We start from the raw sequence: 25,659 nt of genomic DNA, 5'->3' as shown, positions 1-25,659 counted from the left end.
TACTTTGATCACGAATACCACTATAGACCTAATACTATGTGACAAAAAACACATTAAATGCAAAAAAAAAATACACAATTATATCACTTGTGTCTTTTTTATCCTTCCACACATTTTTTTTATTCATTTTTATCCGGTGATTTTTTTTTTTTTTTTAATTTATACAAATCGGATTTCCAAAGAAAACAGAAGTTTTTGCGTGTAAAAATCATTTCCCTTTGATTAGATTCGAAGGAGACTACGGCGTCGTTAAGGTAGGGGTTGGTGAAATGTTAGTTTTTGCCGTGGGAAAAGTGAACAGGAATTCCGCCACCTCTTTCTTATTCTGTGTTTCTCCTTCCCCACTTCCCCCGCTAATTTGTAAAAACACCCATATCTCTCTCCATCTCTCTCCATCTCTCTCTCTCGTAAGGCATCGTTCCCTCCAAATCTTTGCAGATCGAGTCCACTCGCAGATTCCCCACAGACCCATCCTCCATTCATGTGAGTAACTTTTGCTGTTTCTTTCTTCTGTAACTTCTTGACTGTTCCAAACTCCAAAGCATGATCCTTCATTTTCTTTCTGTATTTCCTTCTTTTCTTGTGGCCTTTTTTTTTTTTTTAATTTTTTTTATTGAGAAAGTATATTAACTCGTATTCGGAATGAAACTTCGATCTGGGTTTTTTCTTCATTTGAGCTGACTTGTGTCCTGTGTAGTTAAATCTAAACTCTGCAGCTTTTGTTTTCATGAATTCGATACTTTTTTTTTTTCCAGTGAAATTTTATAAAAAGACCCGATTGAATGATGATTATTGGGTATCAGCTTGATGGTGGAATTAGATTCCATTCTTTTACTTTTAGTAACTCTGCATTGTCAAAAAGGAATGAAATTGTTGTTTCAATGTGGTTTTCGACGTCCTTTTTAACTTTGGTTTTGATTTTGGGTTTTTTTTGGATGTTAGCAAAATGGTTGCGACAGCTTTTCGCCATCCTGTTGGAATCTTTCACCTCCATTGTTCTGTTGGTGAGACTGGCTCTGCCAGAAATTGTAGGCAGTCATCTTTCAGATTTATCTCTAAAAATTTTGCGGTCGATGTTCGCCTGCTTAGAAAAGAACATTGTAGCTCTAGACAGCGTAAACTGCACGTAGTTTGTTCATCGTCTTCCCAAGCTTCGACAACTGATCCAATTTTGTCTACCTCGCAAGGTATTGCCAACAATGCTCAAAAGATATCAAGTGTATTAATTTCTTTTTCAATACACTAATTATTCGTTTGTGAATCGGCGAGTCCTCTGCTAATTGTTGTGTCTATACTCTTCTTTGTAGGTGAAAGTTCTTTGGTCTTAATTCGTCATGGCGAATCATTGTGGAATGAGAAGAACTTGTTCACCGGTTGTGTTGATGTGCCTTTAACCAAGAGAGGTGTTGATGAAGCAATAGAAGCTGGTAAGAGAATTAGCAACATCCCTGTAGATACGATTTACACATCTTTGCTAATTCGTGCACAGATGACGGCTATGCTTGCCATGACTCAACACCGCCGGAAGAAGGTATCTTGCTCAAGTTTTGAGATTCTTTTTGCACAAATTTTACTTTTGAAATACTGAATCGTTACTATAAATGTAGTAATTTGTTAAGTACATTATTGGTTCATTTATCAACAACACATGTGGAGGGTGTGAAGCATCAATATGTGAGCGGTCTAGGAATATCATATTTATGGCAAGGATTTTGACCTTAGAACCTACCCATAACTTTCCACCTAAGCCAAAGCAATGCATCATTGCTCCTCCAATTTAATTTCAGAGATAATGTGAATACACCATCCACTGATTTTTCACGTTTATGTATAGAACAAAGTCAACTGTTGATTTTGAGATTGGAAAATGTAGTTGAACCTTTTCAACAAGATCTTTAAGATTTGACGTTCATATGAAGTTATATCCAATTATATTTTGTATCCGGACTTTTGGTTAAAGTTGTTAGAGATATCCACCCAAATATTCTTGTTTCATACTTTTATCAACCACGCAGGGACTTTTAGAACCCTCTGTTGCCTGTTTGGTGTAGATCATAACAAACCAGTATAATGCACATTCTGGAAAATGGTGGTTCTTTTTGTTCTGGTTCCTTCACTCGTTAATTTATACTTTTCACAATATTAATCGTTAAGGTTTTAACAACAAAACAAACCATCGGGGGAAGTTCAAAAGTCTTTGCAGCACTCACAGGCCTTGTTACCATGATTAGCATCTAGCAGGTTGACTGTACTTGTGATTGCAACACAATATTGTTAAACAGCATTACAAGACAGGTCCGAAGGAGAGAGAAAGCAAACTGATTTTGACCTTACCATTTAATATCTAGATATTCTAACTTTATGGTTGACTTATTAATTAGACTGTTTTTTAGAGAAATACATTAAATCATTACTTGAATATCGAATTCACATAAACATGTTTGTTATGCTTTCAGGTGCCAATCATTGTGCATAACGAGAGTAGACAGGCAGAAACATGGAGTCAAATTTACAGTGGAGATACTAAAAAGCAATCAATTCCAGTTATAACTGCTTGGCAATTAAACGAAAGAATGTACGTTCTTATTTACTTTTTCTTTAACTTGCAATCATCTTAGATTTAACAGAAGTTGAGTAGATAGCATTACCAGCTGTTGTATTCTACAGGTATGGTGAATTACAAGGTCTTAATAAGCTGGAGACATCTGAGAGATATGGAAAAGAGAAAGTGCATGAGTGGCGTCGGAGTTATGATATTCCTCCCCCCAGTGGTGAGAGTTTGGAAATGTGTTCTCAAAGAGCTGTAGCCTATTTTAGAGAACAGGTAAGCAGATAAGTTCTAGTATTTGATATTAACATATATTTCCCATTAAAAGCTGGGTGTATGTTCTAGAGGTTCAACTCATGTTGATGTGTAAGTACCTCAAGAGAAAAGATTACATTGCAGATTGAACCACAACTACAATCTGGAAAGAACGTTCTGGTTGCTGCCCACGGAAATTCATTGAGGTCTATTATTATGTATCTCGAGAGACTAACTTCTCAAGAGGTAACAACCATACCTTCAAAATTTCCTACCACCTATGAGTATTTTCTATTAGTAAAAATAATCTTCAGTATTTGATGTCAATCAGGTTATTAGGTTAGAGTTATCAACCGGAGTACCACTGCTTTATATTTATAAGGAGGGAGAGTTTATGAGGAGGGGAAGTCCAGTTGGACCTACAGAACCTGGTGTTTATGCGTATACTAAGGTATGGACTCTCTGCTCTTCTAGGTTGTTGCAATCTTGAAACATTTCATCTTGCTGTGTGTGGTGTTCAATTACCCTCAAATTCATTTCAATTATTTGGGGCTTTCAAGGAAGCGGAGTAGTGTGTTCATTCAAACAATCCCGAACAATCAGAGGTTTGGAGACTGTTCAGACTATATATTTTGAAACATATAGGGTTTAGGCTATTTTATCAAAAGAACCAGGGTTAAGCTTTACTTGAAAGGGCTAAAGTATGAACACTGGTTTCAATTCAAAATTTGAAACTTTTATAAGCAACATAATCTTAAAACTAATTGATAATTCACACTAGTTTTTCCTCTGGTTATAAGAGTCATTGGCTTAAGATGCGACCAATTGAATTTGATTATAATATTTTTCTTTATCTTTAATAGTATTAAATGAGTTGTGCCTAGTTGGGTTCTCTTTGTGTTCATGAATTCCCCCTAGAGCCGCACAAATGCTCATGTCCCCAACCTGTTTCCTTCCTCTACTATACTGTGCCTATTTCAATTGTGCTCATTCCTGAAAAACAGAGGCATATAGTTTTCATGTTTACAATGTCACGAAGTTGCTTTGAATTAATATGTTACTTTAGTCTTGTCATGATATTTGAACAACATGGCTCAATGCTGTTTAGCCAAGGCAGTAAAAGGTCTCACATGTCCTTCAGAATTTGTCGTCATTGCGAGTATGGGAAGTGATCTGTGCACTCTTTAACTTTATGCACATCCCTCTTAATTTTGGCCCTCGCTCCTCCTTTGATTTATTCAACCGAATGGCTAGAAAAATGGACGGGTGTGCAGGAGGGGAAAAATGGATTGCACAAGTGATTTCCCTAAGACTGTAAGGCAAATAATCAATGATATTGGTTTTTTATGAGTTTGGGATGGATACCCATCCTAGTTCTAAGAATTAGAAATAAAACAAGGTTAGTTCCAGCCAACCCAACTCATATCTATCCAACCATCCCACTTGCACATACTTCTTCAAACCCAAAAGAAAAGAACTTAGCCTATTCATTCGGATTAGTCTTGATAGTCCACCGTCCATTCTCGATGATTAACTTGTTTCTTCTTCAGCATTGCTCGTATCCTTCTTAATACTCCAATTTGTCGTCTACGAGTATTCTTCTTCTAATTTGGTTTATAATTTTGTTTCTAAACTCTAATTTAGATAGTTTATCCTGGTACTATTCACTTTACCCTTTATTTTGTCCTTATCGTTAAAACTCAAAGTTTTCAAGCCCTTTTCGTTAGTTTTCCTACAAAAGATAAAAAAAAAAAAAAAAACTCTAATTTAGATATTTTTCAGTCAATACCTAATTTTAGGCTTTTATTAGGGTACGTTTTGTTTTGGCTAATGAATTTAGTTTGTATAAAAAAATTTAGTTCATTCGAGGAAAATTGGGCCCACCTTATTTTTGAATCTTGGACCCATACCTTGTTCTTTTTTTTTTTTTTTTTTTTTCGAACAAACGATATTATCTATATGAAAGGGGAGGGGGATGGGCCTAGCAATAATGTGGTTCAAATTCACCTTTGGCGAGAATCGAGCCTAAGACCTCTCACTTACGAGTGAGCAGGAATACCACTGGACCCGTCCATTGTTGGGAGAGCAGGATAATAATTCATTTGAAATAAAATTGCCTCAAATACTCTGATCTATATTTAGTTGGCACATGAAACCATAGTCCCTTAACTCTGGTAGTTAGGTGTCAAAAATAGGTCTTTTACCATCACGAGGGGGATGAACGTGCAAAAATACTCTTCTATATTTTTTGTTCCTTTCTGTTTTTCTCTATGTTCTTATCTGTTCTTTTGTTGCTTAATCCTAGTAGTCCAATTTTTCTTTCTCTAGTCATCGTTCCTAGATGTTTTATTTTGCTGCTTGCTACACTTTTTGCATGCAGAGTTTAGCACTTTACAGGCAAGAATTGGATAAAAGGTTGCCTTGAACTCTATAAAAGCAGGTAAACTTCTATACCTAACATCTGCACTTCATATTTTCACCTGTTGAAAGAGTGGAGTTATCAAACTGAATTTTTACTATTTTGGATTAGCTACGCCTATCTCATATGGACCTATGTACAGTATAACTGTTTTCCGTTGAATGTCAACCTTCAGTTACGGAAGAATTGGTTCCGTGGTCCAATATTCATGAGATGCTGATCTATGTCGTATTTATTCACTCGTGTTTTTGTTAGCCTACGTATATAACTCAGTCTGGTCTCCGCAATTGTACCATTATTTCCCTCATATATTCTTCGTTTTCGCAGGGGACGGCCTATTTTTACCTGTTCGGGCTTTTCCAGAGTTTATTTCTAAGCTGCAGATCTGCGGCCGCAAACTAAAATGCAACACATAGTTGTAGAACACATGCCTAACATTGAAACTTTTTAGACAAACCAGATAAACAGATCATATGTAAACCATTGAAGCTTGAAACTTATATACTCGCGTGTTGAAAGGGTTACAAGGGACATGTAATTGCTAGTATTTCTGAAGTTTTAGGCAGTGGTTGGCAACTTAGGCATACATGAATTTGAATCGCCTCTGAACCTTGGTTGAATAGCATGATTATCCACCTTGGCCTCACTGGGCTGAAGGTTGAACGGGGTAACCTATATTTTTAAGTTCTTACGTTTAATTTCCAGAAGTCGAAGAGGAGCAATTTTCAATTTATGTATATTTTATTTTTGAGTAAATTACAAAAAACCGCTTCAACTATAGGTGGCAGTACAATCTTATACCTTATATTTTTAAACATTGTAATGTCATACCTCATTGCAATGTTAGACTTGCATTAATTAATCTGTTAAATTGGACATTAAGTGATGACGTGATAAATATAAGGTTTATATCTTTTTTGACATCGAAGACCACATAGATGAAAAAAATAAAATTATAAAAATAAATTAATTTTTAAAAAGTAATTTTTGGTTAAAAAAATTAAATAAGAGGAGTGGGGCCCACCCCAACCAAACCCTCCATTCTTTCTTCCCCATCCATCCACCTAGGGGTCGGCAAAAGGGTTTGCGATTATATTAATATGTGCTATTGTGCACAATCTTTGCTGCAAGCCTTCAATACTCCTATAAGTGTAAGTGTAATATGTGCTGCTGTTGTGCACTGCAGTGCAGCGGCTGCAACTCCATTTGATAAAAATGTATTTTTGGAAGAAAAAAAAAATAAAGTTGGACCCGTGGAGCCGTCTGAAACCGGCCCGTTTGAAATGGGTCAAGTAAGGTCTAGTTTCAAAACTAAAAATCTATGTACCCGGCTTGACCCATCCCGTTATAGTTTAAAGCAAGTAGGGTCTGATTCCTTCGAAATTGGGCCCGCCCTGTACCTACCCTTACAACTGCCTACCTTTACCCCTTAGGAAGAAGTCTGAGATCTCAGTGACCAAGAATTCCTATCAAAAGGAGAACACATACAACCAGAGGTCAATGTTCTTGCCTATACTCCACCTCAATGCTCCAAGGTCGTGCTTCTCGATAGCCGAATCGTCTACCGCTTATGATGGGTTGGGGGGCCTGACCACATTGCGTGGGAAAACCCTGAGTATGGAGGCGCTGCACGCCAAGCAAGTGAAATTTCCAATGAAACCGAAGACACGCCTGCACCTGTTGCTGAGGTCGAAACCCTGTAGAAAATTATGCATGCACCAAAATGCATGTAGGATGGATCCACTGCAGTGGCAGAAAAGCTTGAAGAGGTAAACCTAAGTGATGATCCCTCTATGCAAAAAATTGATTTCTATTAGTGTTTACTTAACTGCTGAGGAAAAGAAAGAACTAGTCAGCCTGCTAAAAAAGTTCAAGGACATCTTTGCTTGGAGTTATGAAGAGATGCCATGCCTCGATTCAAATTTAGTATGCCATACGCTAAATACACAGCCTATGATCAAGCCTGTTATGCAGCAAATGAGGAATTTCCACCTGAAAATAGAGGCTAAAATCAAAGTCGAGGTAGAAAAGCTCCTGGAAGCCGAATTTATCAAGCCTATCAAGCACCCCATTTAGCTAGCCAACATCGTGCCAGTAAAGAAGAAGAACACTGTCCAAATCTGGATATGCATCGACTACCGAGATCTCAATGCAGCATGCCCAAAAAACGAGTTCCTACTGCCCAACATAGACATCATAATCAATTTAACCTCACAGCAAGGCTTGATGTCATTCATGGATGGCTTCAGCAGGTACAATCAAATCAAGATATCTACCAAAGATGTAGAGAATACGGCTTTCCTCATTCTGTTTGGAAACTTTTACTACACCGTCATGCCATTTGGGCTCAAAAACGCCAATGCCACCTATTAATGAGCAATGACGACAATCTTTCATGACATGATGGGGAAGGAAGTGGAAGACTATGTGGACGATCTTGTAGTGAAATCCAAGACTAGGGAAGGCACTGGGAAGTGCTAAGGAAAATGTTAGGAAGATGCCGAAGATATGGGTTAAAGATGAACCCCAAGAAATGCACCTTCGGTGTTTCCTTAGGCAAGTTCCTGGGCTTCTTGGTGCATTAGTGCAACATCAATATAGATCCAGACAAGGTGCGCACCATCAAAATTCTCATACCCCCAACAAACGCAAAGGAGCTAAAAAGCTTGATGTGGAAGCTATCCTACATTCGCCTTCAGCCCACTGCTTAGGAAAATGAAGGATTTCGTGTAGACCAAGGAATACAATGAAGCCTATCAACAGGGCTAGCAACTAGTCACTAACCTTCCTACCATGAAGGCACCAATCCCAGGCATTCTGCTCAAGCTCTACTAGCCGCAACAAGCATTGACGTAGAAGCCCTACTTGCCCAGGACAGTCCAGCTGGGGAAGAAGCACCAATCTACCATGTCATCAAACAACCAAAAGGCGCTGAAACCCTCTATGAGAAGATATAATGCCTCTACCTAGCTCTTGTCTACGCATCACTATGACTGCACCATTATTTCCTAGCCCACAAATTGCACCTTATGGTAAAGCCTGACCTGGTAAAGTACTTGCTTACTAGACCTATAGTGTCTGGCCGTTTGGCTTGTTGGTTACTCCAACTCTCCAAATTCGATATTATATGTGTAACGCCTAAGGTTATCAAAGGCCAAGCTATGATAGACATGCTAGCATTATTCCCCAAGGAAGAAGAGGCCACCATTGCCAAGGAAGTCCCTGGTGCACTGCCAAGGGTATAAGATGAGCTATGGGTCATGCATTTCGATGTTTTTTCCACAACCACAAGAGAAGGAGCTGGTATTGTACTTATCAATCAAAGGGGCCAAGTCACTGCCTTAACCTTCAAGCTAAGCTTTCCATGTGCAAACAACATAGTTAAGTTTGAGGCTTTCATCATAGGCCTTTCCATAGCCAGGGAAATGGGCGCAAGGAAGATACGAGTCATAGGGGACTCGAACTTGGTCTTGAGCCAGGTCCAAGGAAGTTTCAAGGTGATAGAAATAACCTTGGCACCATACTGCACTCTGGCCAAAAAAACTCTTGGCAAGCTTTAAGCAGGTGGTGTTGGAACACATTCTCGGCACAATCAACATGTTTGCGAATACCCTAGCTATACTTGGCTCCAAGCTTACCTTCGTCGAAGAACAACCCAACATTGCTGTAATTAGAAGAAATGCCCTAACCATTAACGCACCATTCCCGGAGAAAGCTCCAAAATGTGACGACTAAAGGGAAACTGTCAGAAGGGAACTTTCCAAGCCAAGTAGAGAGTTCAGCATCAAATGCCTTAAGAAGTACATCAATGTTACTGGGACACTCTACAAACGTCTGCCCATATTAGTGCTAACCTGATGCCTCGGACTATAAGAATCACAAAGACGGTTGCACGAGATCCATGAGACTACATGCAGAGTCGACCAAGTTGTGAGTCACTACTGTCGACTATAAAGAAAAGGGTACTACTGGCCAGGGATGAAGCAACAAGCCACATGCATCCAAGCCGACTGTCCAAAATGCAGTATAACACTTTCCCTAGACGAGGCACTTGCAGTTTTCATCGCTGATGATTGAAGGTCCTCATACCTGACCTTCTTTATTGATAGAACACTAACAAGCAATGTCAGGGATGCACACAAGTTGAAAGGGACAGCCAAAAGGTACTTCGTGGATAAGGCAACTCGATACTAAAAGGGATTCAATAGGGAACCATTGAGATGCCTTGGGTCATTAGAGTCATCACAAATTATGCAAGAGATACATGCTGGAGAATGCGGCAAGCACCAAGGAAGAAATAAACTGCATAAGCAGTTGTTGAACCTAGGATATTATTGGCCAACCATAAGGGAAAACGCGCACAACATGGTCAAGCGATGCCATGCATGCCAAGTTCATGGAAACTTAATCCACAAGCCTCCAATGTTACTGCAAGACATGCGCACTCCATGACCATTCCATACTTGGGGGCTTGATTTGATAAGAACAATCAATCCAGCTTCCAAAGGCCACATATGGATCCTTCATAAAATGGGTAGAGGCAATCCGTATCAGGAAAGCAACAAGAGCGGTAGTATCTAATTTCATCAAGGAATGCATCATTTGCCGATTTGGTATACCTTACAAAATAGTGAGCCTTTTGTGAACAAACAAGTAAGTGCCACACTTGATGCTTACGGGATCAAGCACTGTCGCTCCATGCCGTACTATCCTCAGAGAAACAGTCAAGCCGAAGCCACAAATAAGACACTTCTAAGAATCCTAAATAAGATGGTACATAATTACGTTGGAGGATAGAGCACTCATCTTCCAAACTTTTTAAGGGCCTATCACACATCTCCAAGGAAAGCTAGAGGTTTCTTTCCTTACTCCTTGGTGTATGGGTCCAAAGCTATTTCCCCTGTGGAAATGATGATGCCCACAACAAGAGTTTTAACATTCAATGTGGAATGGGATGCTGCAACATGAGCAAGCTAGAGGTGGAAAGACTTTGAGTTACTTGAGGAAAAGAAAGCAGAAGCAACTAGGAAAACGGCCCTATACCACCAACAAGTTACCAAAGCCTACAACTGCACAATCAAGCCTCGCAACTTCAAGGAAGGAGATATCGTCTTCAAGATAGGCAAGCACATAAGGAGGCAAATCTCCGAACCTCTGAATTTTGCCCTACACTGGGTAGGACCTTTTGTGATCAAGGAAGCCCATCAGAGTGGCTACTACTACTTGACCTCGGTCAAAGAAGGTACACTAACGGAGCCTGTCAATGCAAATTGGCTAAAGTTGTATTACTGCTAAAACGTTCATGCTTATTTTAGAAGAATAAGCTCCTTATAGGCAATGATCATTTTGCTTACTCTATGAGGTCTTGTAAAGCCATGCAACGATTAATGTACCGCAAATTTTAATGAAATGAATGAGCATTTTGTCAAAATCTTTGGTACATTCATTTCTTTACATTGGCAAGGGTACTAGAAGGATTTCTTCTAAACAAGCTATAGCAGTAATCATGCCAAGGCTATAATAAAAGCCCACGCTAAGCCTATCAACGCCATGTAAGCTGCTTAGTAGTTAAATGCTCATGCAACATGCTAAGTCAACACGCCATGCAAAATCATTGAGTCAAGTAACTAAAGCTTTTCAAAAGCTATACTTATGCAATATGCCAAAGCCTATCGATGAAAAGCAAGTTGCTCAATGGTTTAATGCTTATGCAATATGCCAAGCCAACACGCCATGCAAAACCATTGAGTTAAGCAACTAAAGCTTTTCCAAAAGCTATGCTTACACAATATACCAAAGCCTATCGATGCAAATTGATTCCAAGCTGCATCGATTCCAAGCCTATCGATGCAAATCAATGCTAAGCCTATCGATGCAAAGCAGTGCTAAGCCTAAGCTTACCAATGTAATTCAGTGCTTAGCAAGTCAAGCTTTCCTGACATGCTCTGCTTCCCTACGAAACTTGCAACATCTTTTCCATCTTTCCTCAGGGAAACTCACTGACAAAGTGCCAAGTGATAGGAGCAATTATTTCCCCCAGGAAAGCAAGAAAATGCTCAAGCCTATGTCTCAAAGACTAAACAGAATTTCATCCAGCAAATTCTTATGCACTCGAAGTAGGAGAAAGCCAATGTCATTGCAAGATTAAATGCACCATGGTAAATTCAATGATTGTAGCTTAAGTCAAAGGTAAATAAGAAAAATACAAAGCAAAGCAGCCCCATGGTCATTGTTCGAAAAGCAATAAGCTAGTTGTTCAAATGGAAATTACAACTAAAAGTAAAGGTGGAGAGAGGAAAATGACTTTCTTCATGGTCCTTTACTTCGACATCTCAAGGTTCATGCTCTGCCAAGAAAAAAGAAGCCGATGGTTAGAAAAATGCAAACAGTCATGCAAAGTGTGCAGTTGAGAGAATGTGAGGAGTTAAGCTCAGAACACCACCTTTCAGAGGAACTGCTAGAGGTATCAGCGTGCAATTGATCTGCCGCAAGTTGAAGACGAGCTTCTATTTCCTTAGAGCTCCACGAACCAACTTCTTCAACTTGAGCCTCTCGACCTCTAGTTCCTTATGCTGCAATTCAAAAGCACGCGTCAGTTTGCTAACTTTAACAAATTGACCTAGGATAACTTTCTCCTTCTCATACCCGAAGCCAAAACATGGTATCGCGCAACTCTCCCAATATCTCGACTAAGGAACCCACTAGCACACCTAAAGCTACCATATCGCTAATCATATCTCACCAACATAGCAGCCTGTGCTCTGTGATTTCCAATAGGGAAGTATGCTCCATGCCATAAAGCGAGGTCCCTAGCTCCTTAAAAATTATTCCATGAATAAAGGGAGATAAACCCATTAAGCTCACATATGCATCACCAGTACGCTCAAAGAACTTGCCTAACGCTTGAAGGGATTAGTTCCTCAATCAAATTTAATACCCTGGCTTCATTAGCAATATTATGCTTGAGTTTCCCGAGACCCTTATGCCATAAGGTCCACCCTTCGACCAAAGCCTGCTCCTTAGGGGAAAGAACCTCTTAGGAAAAGTTGTAGGCTCAAGAAGAACACTATTGGGGCTTGAACATCTTCTGTAGTCCTTGTAACACAATTCACCTATAAGGAAAGCAAAGAAAATATGCACAAGTAAGGAAACATATTGACAAGGCGAGACATAAAGTAGCCTGGCTCACAGGAGGCATCTAAGGCAGAAGTCCAACATATCAACATGCTTATACATGCAGATGCAAAAACATGAGGAAAACATTCGAGGCGAAGTTTAGTTACCTTCTACATGCACATGGAAGCCTAAGCAAAATTCAAAGAATTAAGGAGAAGGTTGACAAAAGAAAATTCACGCGAGGGCAAGCATCAACGAAGAATAGGGAAACATACCTTTATATTTTCCGCTTATGCCTGAACGTTATCATTCAAAAATCCATCAACTTGGTCAATATCAACATCCTCTGCTGCTTTACTGTCATCCTTGTTGCTTGGCTCCCTGCCACTGTCTGCACCTTCTATGTCCTTCCCTAAGGAAGCCTGAGGATGTTCTCCACTTCCAAGGTCAGAGTCGGCACTTGTATTACTGCTTTCCTTAGCGGCCAAGCCTGCTTCAGCTGCTTCATCGTCGTCAGCTTCCCTAATGTTTTGCTTTTCCTCACTTGCTTCAGTGATATCAAGGAACTCAGGAGGTTTGGGAGTGCCGGAAGAAGCAGACGCTTGGGCACTCCTAGTCCTACGAGCAACGCTAGCAGGAGCTGCTTCCTTGGCAGGAGTCTTAGATGTAACAAAGTTATAATGAGTGAGAAACAATGGAACAAAGTATATTACCAGTCTTTAGCTTTACTGCGGAACCTTCACTCTTCGATTTCTTCAAAGTAAGGGAAGAGTTAGGCTTGTTGCTAGGTGGACCGTCCTTCACCACCCGAGGCCTGAAGTGTTTCATTGCGTTATCTGAGGCACAACATTGAAAACACTTAAGAAAAACATGCAAGAGGAAAGTTAACAAGAGAAGTCAAGCTAAGAAAATACACCCAAAGCCGCATTCTTCCCTCAACTTGTAGGTTTCCCTTCGTCGATACTAGATGCCCTACTCTTCTTCGTGCTACAGGAAGAATCACCAGAAGCATTGCTTTCCTTAGTTGCGGTAGGGCATTGGGGCTTCGAACCAGAAACGGTCACTACGAGCTTTAGTACCAGTCGAGGATGGCTGACAACGCTAGAAGACAACTTCAATTGTTTGTCACCATGAAACTTGGCGATGGCAGTGAAACACTTCAGCCAGTAAGTAGCATAGCCTTTAAAAATGCCACCTACTTAGGTCCAATTGGTAATGTACTGAAAGGAAGAAAACATGCTGGAGGCTCATACATAGAACTCCAAAACATATTATTGAAAGAGGCCTCAGCTTCGGCATGGAAAGATATTAGCACACCTTGATCACAACCCAGTTGTCATCACACCCGAAAATGAGAGTAAACTGCACTCATTTCCTCACTATCTTCCCATTTGAAAGAGACTGAAAAAGCTAACAAAGCCAATGATTTTTCGATGAAAGAAGGAAAATCTAGATTCTCAAAGAGAAGAATTGACGTCACACTTAGATTATCATCACAAGCAACATTGGTAAAGAACATCATGGAGGTAAAACCTTCTGGGACTAACACGTATCGACGAAAAATAAAACTGTTCATATCATTTAGAAGCTCCAGAAAGTCCTGCTTCTTTGCCAGGATCTTCCCAAACCAACGATAAGCAGTGGGAGCTTCTCAAGTAAATAAGAGGTGGAGTCAATAATGTAACGGCTTTTTGCTACACCAGAGGGGTAGAGAGTTAACTTCAAACCCTTGATACATTTCCACAAGAAAATTTGAAGAAAGCTAGCATAGACAAAACTTTTCAACAGAGAACTTATCTACTGCTCCAGGGCGTGAAGCTAGTCCAATTCGTGGTAAAGGAGCCCGAGGAACAATGAAGCCAGCAGAACCACTTGGCCACATGCGATTGCCATAGGCCAAGGAATCACTTGGCGGTTGAAGGTATCATTGCTATCACATAAGATGAAGCGACCTAGCCATAAGGACAATATGGCTTCAAACCTACAATTTGGCTTTTGTTTACTCTGCCAAAAGTGTTTGATCCATTCGTTGAAGCGAAAAACCTTGCTCAGAGAAGTAGAAGCACTTTTCTTCAAAACACCAAAAATGTCGATGTGTGTTGAAAGAATGACATAACGGAAGGGATCCACATTACCCGTAATTAGAAGATGCATAATATTAGCAACATCCTCCATAGTGGGGGTGAATTCTCCCCAAGCACAAACAAGGGTATGGATTTCTATACTCCATATCCTGACCATGTGGCGAAGAAATTCAGGCTCGAAGCGAACCACCTGCTTCTTGTTCATGATGAGAACATCCAAAACCTTGGCCTTTATCAAGGTTGCACACTGGTTTGCAAAGCTGAGCTCAGTATTTACCCAATTCGCCCAACCAATATCCTCACCATAGGAGAACTTAAAGTGGATCGGCATAGTGGGAAACAACCTGCTCTCGATGCAGCATCAAGAAATATGTTTGGGATCAATAGGAGGCACCAAATCTAAGGAAGGCTCTTCTTCCTTGAAGTCCTTGCTTTAAGAACCAAGAGGAGGTAACGAGTTGCCTCATCGAAGATGGTCCTCTGTAGTGAAGGACTCATCAACGGCAATAAGACACTTCGGTGATTCCATGGCCATAATGCACTTATGGAAAGAAAGCGTTAAACCATAAACATTACAAGTCAGTGCAACATGCAAGAAGGAACGTGCAAACATACAAGGCAAAACATGATAAGGAATGTACCCCGAAAAGTAAGCAAGCAAGCAAGGCATCCTGGGAAAGCAGGCGAATGGGCCCCAGGAAAGTAAGAGGGTACGTTCATAAAAAATTCAAGGTCTTTCATGCAAAAGTCTAAGACTTTAATATGGGACTATTTTCCCTACATGTTATCACGCAAAACACATGCATCTCTCCCTACACATGCCATGTTATCAAAGCCCTAAATAAAAAATCTAGCCAATGAAGGTGTGTTATATGTGTACCCAAGCAAAAGCAGGTTATATGTAGTCAAGCTAATCATGCTAAGTAGATCAACACAATTAACCATTCGATCCCGCTCAAGTGCGCACCAACATGCAAAAGGGCTAGGCTAAATGACAATTGCACAACATATGTGGAAAACAAGAGAGAAATTGCAAAGGGCAAACACACATAATTTCGAAGCAGCGAGGCTATCCAAGGAGTGGAGTTCAATTTCCCGAAGGAAAGATCCACATCCCTTGCACGTTCGTGCTAAAACCCTAAAAGCTTTGGAACGCATAATCAAGAAGGAAGGATGCATGCTTAATTTCATCACCAAGGCAAACACAAAAGATAAAAAGGAGAAATTTTTTTTGAAAAAGGTTTAAAGGAAGAATTTCCTTACTTGAACAAAGCCTTGTCGTAGAACTTGAAGAAGTATGAACGGCATAACACAACCCAGCACATAAAGCAGAGAAGAATTTGGAGGGAAAAACAATTACGAAAAATTTCAAGAAGGAAGGAGAATTAAAGAAGGAGAGGAAGAGCAAGGACAAATTAAATACTTGTCCTAGGGAGAAGAGCAGTTTGTAACGGTTACCAAGTGAAGGCAAGGGAATACCCAGAGTTTCTTTGTGTGACTGGACGTGCACGGAAAGCAATAGAGCACAATGCTAAGGAATGATCAGCTGCCACGCGGGAAAAAGAAGAGTCCCATCAAGAAGCCCACATTTCACAAAAAAATAAAAAATAAAAAAATAAAAAAATAAAGGAAAGAAATCCCTTGGGCCTGGGGTTGATTATTTAGCCCACTCAAAGTATCTCATAGCCCAAATAATCAAGGGGGATAATGTTGGGGCCCAAAAATGTCACACATCAATCCAACAAAGTCACAAGGCCCAATTGTCATGCAAAGCCTACATTCATGCCCAAGCACATGCCAAGGCATAGGATCAACGAGGAATATATTTACAAGCATGCCATGTCATGGTGATTAAGCCGGATATTCACACCATGCTCAAGCCTATTCATCACGCCATGCTTCTTTAGCCACAATTCATGCTAAGCCCAAGTCAAATATTCGGGGCTTGCCAAGTGGATTATGGTGTGGATGGTTACGAAAGGTTATTGGGCCTATGTGAATTCGGGATCATGAAAGACTTTGGGCTACTTGGGAGCTCAAAGATCTAAGCCATACCCATTGTATTTCACGTGGGCAACATTAGGAGAGAACGAACCTAGTTTATCCCTTTCCCTTGCATACCAACTCCCTTAGTTAAGATTAAACTAGATTCTTGCATTAAATGCATGTTAAACCCAACAAGTCAAGCATTTAATGCTAACTTTCCCTTCCTAACCTGCACAGACAGCCAACACGCAGAAGTTACAAAGCGCTACCAGAATTAGTGCATGTGGAAGACCGCCCTGGGGAAGCTATATCTCAGGAAGAATCGATCTGTAGGTCTCAACAATGCAGCTAGTTTACACCAAAATGGGAATAATAGGAGCGCTAGGGAGAAAGGAACGGAAGACCAAGCCACAAAAGGACATCCCTTGAAGCCTAGAGAAGAACCCTTCACTTACATAAGGAGGGGGAGAAGCCATTAAAGAGACTAAAAAAAACACAGAATGAGAGATAGAGAAAACAAGGTGAGAGGGAACCACCCAAGAAGAAGCCCATAGAGTTCTATTTAGTCTAGAAGTATACTCCAAGCCTCAAGCATCACCTTCCATGCAACCTTAGTAATTCCTACAACCTACCATCAAACATCTCAACCATTAAAAGGCTTACTATCACCCTAGGAAAGCCCTAATCATGCAGCTAAGAATGCCATGCAACCATGCGAACCTTCTCTCTCATGTAAACTGATAATCTTCTAGCTTCCACACCATGCTTCACTTGAGCAAGTCATTATCTTGATCTTTCATGCTATCTCTAAGTTGTTGATGTTACCGGGGTATTTCCTAAGATAAGCTATCTCTTTCAAGATATCCCAGGACTTGTTGTGAACCCGCACCAAGGGAGACAAAAGGACATTATCAAAGCCCAAGTCCACCTCGACCTAAAAGTCCCCCAACATTTAGTTGCATTGTAAAACGACTACCTTATCTGTATTTTTTAGATGCTACTTTATAAATAGAAAAATGAAGTAACAATCAACTCAATGTAAGAATTTCTCGTCGAAGACACCAAAGTATGCTCCTGCATTTATCAGCTCCATGATGAAAATTTCTTGGATCCGTCATTGGCCTCTAATTACCTTTTAATTACCGTTGATTGGCAATAAGAAAATTAGGCATCTAATCGGCTCTTTAACGATGGGGTTGAGCTTTGAGAATTGGGTTTCTATATAGAATAATACTTAGCCATTGAAGGTTGAGAACGAGCTCCTTAAAACTCTATGTGGCCGATTTGCAGATTTTCATGTTTATAATTGGAGTCATTCGTATTATTAATTACTTTGTAAAAATCAATTGAAACTCATTTAGTCAATCAATTGTAACAAATAGAGAGACAATTTGTAATGCTTTTACTGAATTCGTCAATCAGTTTTTATACAATTTAATGACTAAACGATCTCATACTTTATTGATTTTTTGCAGAGGTGATCTATACAAAGTGATTTATAATATTAACGGTTCTGATCATAAACACAAAATTTTATAAATCAGTCACAAAGTATTTTGAGGAAATCATCTTTTGAGTTTCCCAGTATTCTAAAAATCGGCCTAGACGGCTACCTAGGCGCCAATTGATGCGGGGTGCCACTCCAATTAGGTGCGAATCAGTGGAAAAAAATGGGGAGGTGTTAGGCGCCCGCCTCGGGTTCCCTGATGAAATCCAATGAGGAGGGAGTGAAATAGAAGAGGGAGAAAGACGATGTGCTGCGGAGAGGAATTAAGGGGGAGAGAGAGCGTTGCAGAGAGTGAGATAGAAAAGAGAAATGGCAATCTGCAGATGAGATTCAAAGAAAGGTGGGGTGGCTGCGACTATATTTTCTACGGTTAGTAGGGTTTTTTTTTAATTAAAAGTTTATGGACTTCATTTTCAAGATTTCTAGCTGGCCTAACTTTGTTTTTTTATTTTTTATTTTATAAGAAAATAAAGCCCAATAATAATTATGATCTTAAAAAAACTCTAGAGTTTTATATAATACTTATATTTGATGTTAAAATAAACAACTCTAAAGTTTTATACAATACTTATATCTTATAATAAATATTTATCGTTGTATGTTTTTTATTTTATTTTTTTCAACAAGCATGATTTGTGTGTGTGTGTGTGTGTGTGTGTGTTATATTATAAATTTATTTAGAAAATACAAATCCGCCTAGTCCGCATAGGCGCTAGGCCCTAGCCTGCTGCCCAACTAACGTCTAGTGTCTTTTAAAACCATGGAGTCCCCACTCCCTCACTTTGTTATATCGTAAACTTGTGAATGTAAGAAGTTTTGTTCGTACTGTTTGATAAGAGAACAGTATCATACTGGAAGCATAATGTTCATTATATGTGTTTTATTTATGTATTTGGTACGTAGTTTAGTTATCTATAAAGTCAGTATCTAACAAGCTAAATGTCACATCTCTCTAAAATCTATAGATGAGTTATTTCAAACTGAATGGAATGCCCTTCGATTGTATGTGCTTGAGCAAACTATATGTTCATGAAATTTAAAGCTTTTCTTTTTGTGTTGAACTAAAAATGTATTACTAGGGCAAAACGCCAAAGATTACAGAAAATCCAGACAAAGGACTAACCAAGGAGAAAAACAAACATCACCTACATAAAAAAAGAGTGTAAGGCGGATATAAGGAGATAGATGTTGCAGCGTAAGCAAAGATGTCACCTCACAAATGCTCCCAAACAACCTGAAACAGATGAAGGACACGATAAGCCATTCTTGTTGAGGATGTGCACAAGTGAAGATAGGAGTCTGTTGACCCATGTAGAAATATTCATCTCTGCACTTCTATGCTATGCCAAGAGATCCATCATCATGTTGGTTGATCTTGGTACCCAAGACCAACGGAATGATTGAAAGGATTTCCCTAATCAAAATATTTTCTCTAAGAATAGGAAAAGCCTCCCAATTGCCTTTCTTAATGGAGTTATGTAGACATAGAATTGTTTCTCTTGAGTCTGATTTCACAATGACTTTGTGGAAATTTTGTTTTTTGGCAAGCATACAAACCTCCAACATTACAATAGCTTTAGCCACAGAAACCCTTGGAGCTTTGATAGTGGTTCTCCTGCCTGCAACAAAAATTGCAGTTAGCATATCTGATCATAATTCTAGCATTCCCCTATTTTGTACTTGAATTCCAGCTAGCATCAACATTTATCTTAATAAAAGGAGGCTTAGAAGGAGGTCAAACATTATTTTAAGGGAGAGCACACTGCTTAGGCCATTGGTCATCTCGCATCTTCATAGTTGCCTCCATATATGCTCCACTAGCATATTAAATAGCCTAAATGACATGCAGAGGAGAACGAGGTTAGTGATTGATAGCCGCATTATATTTATATTTAGCCTTTTAGATACACCAACAAGTGAATTCAACATGGATCTTGATCTTCTCCTTCTACAGCTTGTTTCTCACATCTGCACAAATTAAAGATTGTAACCATGCATTAAAAGTAATGACTTCATTTTTGTTCACCTTATAATGTAGATGTCCCTCAAACAAACTAGATCTACCCATTGACACAATAGAAGCATGTTCTCCACTAATTTCTCCTGCTCATTACAAATGGGACAAATAGGAGAATTTGAAAAATGTCTTCTAAAAATATTCGCTATATGCAAGAGCTCTCTTCAAAAACTTGAACATAAAATTTAGAGGGCCTCCAACTTCCAAATATGTTCCCACACCTGATTACTAATTAGCATTGAGAATAAGGGACGTCGAGGTCTGATTCAGAATTCCCTATAATGCAACCAGTGATGTCCTGACATCACCGTATATTTCCCTTTCTTATTCACAAGCCAAATAAGTCGACCATTGCTTTGAGGGTCCTCAATTTGCGTCTTTTTTATGATGGAGTACTCATGAGGTGAAATAAATGGTTAAATTAACTCTAAGTCCCAATCTTTTACGGTTTGACAGATCATGGACTCCACATTTTGGTTTTGGTCAATAATGACTGCTCTGCTTGGGATAGGTCTATAGGTCGAGGGGGAAGCCATTAGTCCACCCATAGTTTAATAAAGCTAGCATCCATTACCAACCAATGGACACTCTTTGGGATAACCTGCCTCCTCTCCAACAAATAGCCCACACCCACGACGCCCTACTTCTTTTGTTTGCTTCCAGGAACGAAGTAGTGGAGAATTATCTGCATTGAAAGACTATAGCTAAGAAACAATCTAGTTTAGGGATGGGCACGGGCCAGGCCAGGTCCAAATTTGGAGGAATCGGACCCTACCCATTTTAAAATGTAACGGGCTGGCCCGGGCTGAGTAGAAGGATTTTGAGTTTGGGAACTGGACCTAACCCGGCCCGTTTTAAATAGGCTAGTTCGGAGCTGGTTCACGGGTCCAATTACTTTTTTTTCCAATTTTGATACAGAACTCCAGAACGTTTCAGATTGCTCCCATTGTCGTAACTATTCTTCTCGATCAACCAAAACCGATTTCCCAAATCGACGCCACAACTCCCACTAAGCAGCACCGTAGATATGAAACAAAGTGATACCCCATCTTCTAGCCACGAACGCCACATCGACTGGAAACTCAGTGGCTGGGTCCATGGACTGGCATAAGCACTTGACTGTCGACTGTAGAGATTCGAGATTGAGATTCGAGAGAGAGGATTAAGGAGATTCAGTATAGGTTCAGGAAAGAGATTACGAAAGAGAGGACTGGGTCAGTGAGAATCTCTAAGTTTGGGATGTTGTCAAGGACTTGAGAAGGATAATCGAGGTTGATGGGTCGTTGTGGTGGTCGTTAGGGCCCAAATTTGAGACGGCGGTGATGTCGAGGTGGTGGATGAGATGATTGATAGAGAGTGATGGAGTGTGGATGGAACCATGGAGGGGAGGGGACGACGCATGCGAGATAGTGAGAGAGAATCAAGTTCGAGGACTAAAGTGATAGAGTCGAGCTAGAGGAGACCTAGGGTAAAACTAACAATTAAGATTAGATGGTTGGTTACTCTTCAATCTTGTCCGTCTGTCCATTGCAATTACAAACGGGCCAGTCTGAGGCCCCTTTTTCTATACATCTAGAACCGGCCTGCCCTGAACCTTGATTACCCGTCCCGACCCGCAGTTCATATACCTGTTTGCCCACCCCTAATCTGGTTTGTGAATGATTACTTTACAATAAAGGCTACGTTAAACTTCTGTAAGTTCCTAAACCCGAACCGCCTTCATATTTTGTTAAGCCCAAAGTCACCCAACTGATCCAATGAATACTTCTTTGTTTATTTCTTTGACTCTACCAAAACCTTGCTAATAGGGAATCAATTTCTCTGCAAGTTGACACCAGGAATCAATTTCATTGAGTAATCTGGCACTGCCTAAGCCACCACTTTTATAGGACCATGATTTTCTAGGGCTGGAGCAAGACGAATCGAAATAAGAGTACCTTAAACGTCTGGTCATGGATTCAACAGCTTCCGCAACGAAGCTGCACATACGGATCAGGGATGCCACCACCATCATGTTTCTGAACAGTGGGCGAAGTCCAACGACTTCACTTAGATTCACTGTGCTTATTCTGCAAGATTCAAAAACATGATCCAGTACATAATTAGCCAGATTTTCTATATTTTTGGAATCTTACAATATAAGGATTGACTTGTGCCACAAGTAATCCAACTAGTAGGAGGATGCAATATCTACTCCTACATATCCTCTGGGATTCTCCTGGTTTACAGACAAATTCCATATCCTAAAGGTCTCGATTATAACTTGTATAAATATACCCTTCTAGGGTTCATCTCTAGTAACGCAATAATCATACACTTATTCTCTTGCATACTGCTTGAGTCTCATAATATAAGTTACTAACTTGATCCTTGGAAAGCCTTTGGTTGGCACCATCCCCAGTCATTGGCTACTTATAGTTGTTTGCTATTTTACAGGTTAACGAGTTTGTGCATCTCCACCCTTCTTAGCAGTGTGCGAATTTGGTTCCAACAATTGGTGATTTCATTGAGAGTAAACTCATATTCCACCCGTCCAAATCACTCTACCACAACAATGGCTATTTTAAAGCAATGTCACGGCACCTTCATAGCCCAGAGAGTGACGATGTTTCTGGTAGTGAAGATGCCTCCACTATGGATCGAATTTGGAAAACTTTGGTAAAGATTAACGCATCAGTTAACAAGTTTCGAAAGGCCTTATGAATAAAGGGCTATTCAACATGTGAAGGCTCTTAAAAACATTGTCTATGGTTTTGAAGAGCCACTAGTTGAGGCAATTCTTGTTTAGACCCCAATCAGAACTGTTAATTTGAACCCTTATGCGAAGCGTCGTCGCCCCACTCCCAAAACATTTTGCAAAAGATCCAAAACATCTCATGAATCTTCTAGAAACCAAAAGCCAATGGAGACACTGGTTCTCAACGTCAACTGCATTTATGGAGGACAAAAGTATCTAGATAAAACTAAAAAAGAAAGAAAAGCAAGTTGAAAGAAGCCAAGATGGTAGCTTCCATCAACAAACCCCTCCCCATCATCTAGTATCCTGATGTTCACTGATCAACAATGCCTTGGTCTTCAAAGTCCTACAAAACATACACTCCTCCCACGATGATGCCTTGGTCATCAAAGGTAGACTTGGCATTCGTCTCGTGTTTCTCGTGTTCGTGTCGTTTTTGTGTCATACCCAATAGCTTAACTGGTTGTGTCGTGTAATGCCCGTTAAAGTAAACGGGTAATATGACTCGACCCAAAATCAACCCATTAATATTATTAGGTAATATGACCCGACCCGTTACCCGTTAAGAAAAATATATTTTAAATCAATAAAAATGAAATGAAAAACATAATTTGACCCAAAAAAATGTTAAACATAATACTAAATTAGTATATATATATACTAAATTTCAGAGTTGACCCCTTCATGAAAGTTGTAAAGATTTTAATTACGAGTGATTACATTTTTCACACTTCTGCAATAATCATTATTAATTTTGCACTCAAATAGAAAACATTGTTCATGAGATTTGGAAGGTTTTAAAAATCTAAACGACCATGTAACCATCGTCTAAGCGTTGAGGATGCAATTATGAATGTTTATTATGCTTTCAGACTTGTACATTAATGATTATGAATTTTGTTTATTTTGAACTCTCTTAAAATACTATTCATGGGTGTTTGTATGGTTTTAAAAATTCAAACGATCATATACCCATCCTCAAAGCATAGAGGATGCGACTACAAGCATTTGCATATTTTTTTTCATATTTTTCGCACATGTAAATTAATTATTATAATTTTTTTAATGTGTTTGGTATTTTTAAATTAGTTGATATTTTTATTTTAATGTGTTTTATGATTTTTAATCTCAATCTTTGCCTATAATATACTATAAAAATAAATAAATAAATAAAACTTAAAATTTAAAATTTATATAGAATAATAGTTAATAAACAATATATACATATTCATTATATCTATTATATTTTATAGTAAGTGTTTTTTTAGTAATTTAAAAAATTAAAATCATCGAAATAACTTTTTTCTTATCGTGTCGAAACAAGTTAGCTGCGTGTCACTCTCGTGTAAACCTGTTAAGGACCCGTTATTAACGGATTATTATCGTGTGACCAGATAATGACCTGATTAATTATCGTGTTGTTAGATCCCACATCGACTAGGGGAGATGATCCTCTATGCCTTATATGTACATGCCCACTGTTGGAGCAATATTAGAAAATATGAAAATAAATATAATTCCAATGATAATAATCATAAAGAAATTCACAACATCAATTATATATGAGATTAATATAAACAACTAAAGAGAAAGTTAGAAAAACTGACAAATTTGGAGATTGAGGCTTGCATAAATGCAATGTCCTTAAGACAGAATTTCGCCCCTACTCTTGTGCTTGTAGTTAGGTGGACGTACGTCTCCCAGGATTCAACAATCTATAATTCGAAGTCAAAGCACTTCAATCATCGGACGCTGGCGAACTTCATATATTCCGTACTTTCAAGACACAACTTTGATTTTTACTAAGACATTGGAGAAAACTCTTCTCTTAATCCCCTTAGATATGTGGGATGTTTGAGTTTATATAGAACTCAAGCCACTCCCTTTTGAAACATTGTGACCGTTGCCTAAAGCTCCAACGAACAGATGCAACTCATGAATTTGAATTCAACCATGACACATGACTTTTATTTTTCATTCATATAAAAATTAAATATTATAATATTAATTATAATATATAATGTCCAACACCCACCACCATATAGCACGAGGCCTTTTGGGAACTCACTCGCTTCAGGTTCCATCGGGTGAGTTCCCAGAAACAAAACCGTTAGGGCATGGTCGGGGTCCAAAGCGGACAATATCGTGCTACGGCGGAGTCGAGCCCGAGATGTGGTGGAGCCCAGGTCGAGATGTGACAATTTGGTATCATAGCCAATCCCTGGGCGGAAGTGTGCCAACGAGGACGTCGGGCCCTTAAGGGGGGTGGATTGTTGGATCCCACATTGCCCAAGGGAGAGGATCCTCTATGCCTTATATGTACATACCCACCTCCATATAGCACGAGATCTTTTGGGAACTCATTGGCTTCGGGTTCCACCGGAACTCCGAAGTTAAGCGAGTTTGAGCGAGAGCATTCTCAGGATGGGTGACCCACTGGGAAGTTCTCGTGTGAGTTCCCAGAAACAAAACCGTGAGGGCGTGGTCGGGGCCCAAAGCAGACAATATCGTGCTATGACGGAGTCGAGCCCGAGATGTGGTGGAGCTCGGGTCGGGATGTGACATGTGTTGATCTGAAACCCGTTATTTTCGTGTCGTGTAAGAAATTGCCAGTTCTAATAAAAGGAAAAACCACCATGCATATGCAACTAAGAGGATGGGAATTATAGACAAAGACAAAACCACCCTACAACCTTTAACGACGCTCCAATCCGATCACTCGGGTTAGTGAAAAACAGAATATTATGTACTGCACTAGGAAGCTAGAAAGTAATTATTTGCCCCCCCCCCAACGAAACTTTCTTTTTGTTCATATTTTTTCTGGTTAGTGAAAAAGGTTAATGAAAAACAAAGGAAAGAGAAAACAAAGTAAGCATTGTCCATGACATCTCTCTATGTAAGTGGATCTCGCTTTGTAAGATGTTTGCCAGTGAATCTAGCACAAAAAAAGTTTTGTTCTAAGCCAAATGAACAACTAGCAAGGCAAGTAA

General features: G+C 39.5%; 1 protein-coding gene across 1 annotated transcript; it reads left to right on the top strand.

The window, feature by feature from the left end:
• The first annotated feature begins 285 nt into the window (after nucleotides 1-285).
• LOC137720986 (2,3-bisphosphoglycerate-dependent phosphoglycerate mutase 1-like) lies at nucleotides 286-5,918 on the top strand. The gene is made up of 9 exons (XM_068460116.1): nucleotides 286-483; nucleotides 943-1,187; nucleotides 1,308-1,531; nucleotides 2,457-2,575; nucleotides 2,668-2,824; nucleotides 2,948-3,049; nucleotides 3,135-3,254; nucleotides 5,184-5,243; nucleotides 5,550-5,918. The coding sequence occupies exons 2-8, from the start codon at nucleotides 947-949 to the stop codon at nucleotides 5,226-5,228; spliced, it is 1,008 nt and encodes a 335-aa protein (XP_068316217.1). The 5' UTR covers nucleotides 286-483; nucleotides 943-946; the 3' UTR covers nucleotides 5,229-5,243; nucleotides 5,550-5,918.
• Nucleotides 5,919-25,659: the final 19,741 nt, after the last annotated feature.

This window comes from Pyrus communis, chromosome 16 (assembly GCF_963583255.1).
Source record: "Pyrus communis chromosome 16, drPyrComm1.1, whole genome shotgun sequence".
NCBI classification, from domain to species: Eukaryota; Viridiplantae; Streptophyta; class Magnoliopsida; order Rosales; family Rosaceae; genus Pyrus; species Pyrus communis.
Note: the sequence above shows the minus strand (reverse complement) of the source record. Positions and strands in the feature narration are given on the sequence as shown.

Coding starts and splice junctions, on each gene's coding strand:
- LOC137720986 (XM_068460116.1), top strand. CDS start 947: ATGGTTGCGACAGCTTTTCGCCATCCTGTTGGAATCTTTCACCTCCAT. Junction 1,188..1,307: donor AATTTTGTCTACCTCGCAAG/GTATTGCCAACA, acceptor TCTTCTTTGTAG/GTGAAAGTTCTTTGGTCTTA. Junction 3,255..5,183: donor GTGTTTATGCGTATACTAAG/GTATGGACTCTC, acceptor TTTTGCATGCAG/AGTTTAGCACTTTACAGGCA.